Source organism: Macrobrachium nipponense, chromosome 11, assembly GCF_015104395.2.
Source record: "Macrobrachium nipponense isolate FS-2020 chromosome 11, ASM1510439v2, whole genome shotgun sequence".
Lineage (NCBI taxonomy): Eukaryota > Metazoa > Arthropoda > Malacostraca > Decapoda > Palaemonidae > Macrobrachium > Macrobrachium nipponense.
In genome coordinates, this window is record NC_061087.1 from 8340319 (window position 1) to 8343500 (window position 3182).

A 3182-nucleotide genomic window follows, 5' to 3' on the forward strand; every position below is an offset into this window, starting at 1 on the left:
TTACGGGTTTTTACTCCGCGCCAGAGGTTTGCCACAGGAGTATATGCCAAGTATTCAAACCCTATTATGCATTGCATAACCATATTTTGCATATATGAAAGGCATTGAACTTACGGGTTTTTTACGCCGCGCCACGAGCGTTGCCACAGTAGTATATGCAAGTTATTCAACCAGTTATGCATTGCAATAACCCCATTATAATTGCATATATGAAAGGCACTGAACTTACGGGTTTTTACGCCGCGCCAGAGGTTGCCACAGTAGTATATGCAAGTATTCAACCCATTATGCATTGCATAACCCATGTTTTGCATATATGAAAGGCATTGAACTTACGGGTTTTTACGCCGCGCCAGAGGTTGCCACAGGGGTATATGCAAGTATTCAACCCATTATGCATTGCATAACCCATGTTGTGCAATATATAAAGGCATGTGAACTTACGGTTTTTACGCCCACGGCCAGAGGTTGCACACAGTGGATTATATGCAAGTTATTCAACCCATTATGCCATTGCATAACCCATATTTTGCATATATGATAGGCATTGAACTTACGGGTTTTTATTTACGCCGCGCCAAGGTTGGTTTGCCGCAGGTAGTATATGCTAGTATACAACCCATTAAATGCATTGCTAACCAAGGTTTGCATATATAAAGGCATTTTGAACTTACGACGTTTTTTATTTACGCCGTGCCAGAGTTCCACAGGAGTATAATGCGAGTTATGCAACCCATTATGCATTGGCATTTTTTAACCCATATTTTGCCATATATGATAGGCATTGGAACCTTACGGTTTTTTACGGCCGCGCCAGAGGTTGGCCACCAGGGTAATATATCTAAGTATTACCAACCTATTATGCATTGCATAAACCAAGGTTTTTGCATATAGTGAAAGGCATTGAACTTACAACGGGTTTTTTTTACGGCCGCGCCAGAGGTTGGCCACAGGAGTATATCAAGTATTCAACCTATTTGCAATTGCCCAACCAAGGTTTTGCAAATATATGAAAGGCATTGAACTTACGGGTTTTTTACAGACGCCGCGCCAGGTTGCCACAGAGTAATATGCCAATTTCAACCCATTAGGCTTTGCATAACCAAGTTTTGCATATTGAAAGGCATTGGGGAACTTACGGGTTTTTTACGGGTTTTTACGCCACGCCAGAGGTTGCCACAGGAGTATATGCAAGTATTTAACCCATTATGCATTGCATATCTTATTTTTTGCATATGAACTTACGCCTTCTGGTGGCCTTCTGGTTCTCTGAACAGCTTTTGGCTCTCAAACTGAGAGTTTCATCCTCCAGCCTCCGAACAGCTGTTGGCTCTCAAGATGAGAGCTCTCCCTCCAGCCTCCAAACTGCTGTTGACTCTCAAGCTGAGAGCTCGTCCTTCTACCTCCGAACAGCTGTTGACTCTCAAGCTGAGAGCTTGTCCTCCTACCTCCAAATAGCTTTTCGCTCTCATACTGAGAGCTTGTCCTCCTACCTCCAGAAAATGTTTCCTTTGACTCTCACCAGGCGAGTTTGTTCGTTCCTTGAGACAGTGCCTTGGCTGACGAGTTGGGGGAACTCAGCAGCCATTGCCTTCCTTCTCAGTGAAAGATGAATATCCTGAAGATCTTTATTCATCTCCGTGAAGAACATCTTCCACAATGTGCTTGAGGCCCTCCCATTGTTTCTCGTAATCCTTGTTCTTCTCCCGCTGGGCGTTCCAATACTTCTTACGTTGTTTCTCTTCTGTCTCACGGGCCTTCTCACAGGGATCTTCCTCACTCCCTGTGCCTTTCCTTCCTATTGTTCCCCCTGTGCACTTCTCTCGCTTCCCTTCTTCAATCATATCATCTCCATGTTCCAGCGCAATGTGTTCTAGCTGGAAATTCCTTTGAGCAGTCCCATGTAGAAACATCATCAACATGTACTTGTCATGTTCCCTCAACGCCTCCTCCTGTGTTCTTAGCTGTTCCTGAGACGCTTTTCTTCTCTCATTCTATTCTGCTCCTGTAGCTGAATCTTTTCTTTCAGCATATCGCAGTCCTTGAGAAGTCGCTGCACTTCCATCTGGGCTTCACTCTCCTTCTTCTTCAAAGAGATGATAGCTTTTTCTTTACAATCCAGCAAGCATTCCAGGCTCTGTTTTTGATGGAGGACGCTTTCCATGTTATCCTGGATTTGCTTTTCCCGTTCATTCTGCTCCTCTGCTTCTCTTTTCTTTTGCCTCAGGTTCTCCTGATATTGCCTTTTCATTTCAATCTCTACGTCTTCCTTCTCCTTAACTAAGAGACTGTTTTTATGTACCTGCTCCTTGAGCGTTCTGAATAGCCTTTCTGCCTCCTTCGCAGTTTTTATTTTCCAGGCTTCATCTCCATTTTTATTTTCAATTTGTTCTCGATAGACTTCATTATCTTTCTGCAGCCTCTCGACCTCCTCGTCTTTCTCGTTCTCTCTTTTCTTCGCTTCTTCCAGCAAGTTCTCTATTTCTTTCAGACGATGGAGAGCATCCTGCAGAGTATTGTTATTTTGTCTCTCAGTTTCTAATGATTTTTCTAGTAACATTATATCCAGTGTCTTTTCTTTTAATTCTCCTTTCATCTTGGCGTTTTCTCCGCCTAGTTCAGCCACCCAGTTCTTCATGACTTGAAGCTCGTCTCCTAGTAACTCATGACTTGTTTTCTCAGCGTTTAAGATTTCCTTTGTCAAGATGGCCACAGATTCTGCTTGCATGAGAAGTGACTGGAGCTTTTGATTTTCGTCCTGCATCATCAGGACATCCTGCTGGATACTTACGTTCTCTTTTTCAGCGAGCCTCAGTTTTTCTTGGAGAGAAGAGTTATCCTCTTCAGTTCCCTCCAATCGTCTCTTCATTATTTCCCGTTTGTCTTGACCTTCCTCCAATTCCTTAGTTTTAAGGTTGAGGGATTCTTTCAGAAGGTCGACTTCCTTCTCTTTATCAAGTAAATCGTTCCTAAGGTCTTCATTCATCCTACAGAACTCTTCGTTTTCCAAATCAAGCAACTGATTCATATTTTCGGATTCTTTTAATTTGAGGCAGAGTTCTGTTTCCTTCTGTAGGGTGGCCTTCAGCTCTCTCTGCTTCTCAGCCATCTCCTGCTGGAAGAACATTTCCCTCTCTCTTTCCTCTTCGTCTCTCTTCTTGAGCAAGAGATCTTTCTCACCC

At 43.3% G+C, this 3182-nt stretch overlaps 1 protein-coding gene across 1 annotated transcript; it reads right to left on the bottom strand.

Moving 5' to 3' along the window:
• Positions 1-1960: 1960 nt before the first annotated feature.
• Positions 1961-3109, bottom strand: LOC135212967 (GRIP1-associated protein 1-like). Its single transcript, XM_064246765.1, has one exon. The coding sequence runs from the start codon at positions 3107-3109 to the stop codon at positions 1961-1963; it is 1149 nt and encodes a 382-aa protein (XP_064102835.1).
• Positions 3110-3182: the final 73 nt, after the last annotated feature.

Coding starts and splice junctions, on each gene's coding strand:
- LOC135212967 (XM_064246765.1), bottom strand. CDS start 3,109: ATGGCTGAGAAGCAGAGAGAGCTGAAGGCCACCCTACAGAAGGAAACA.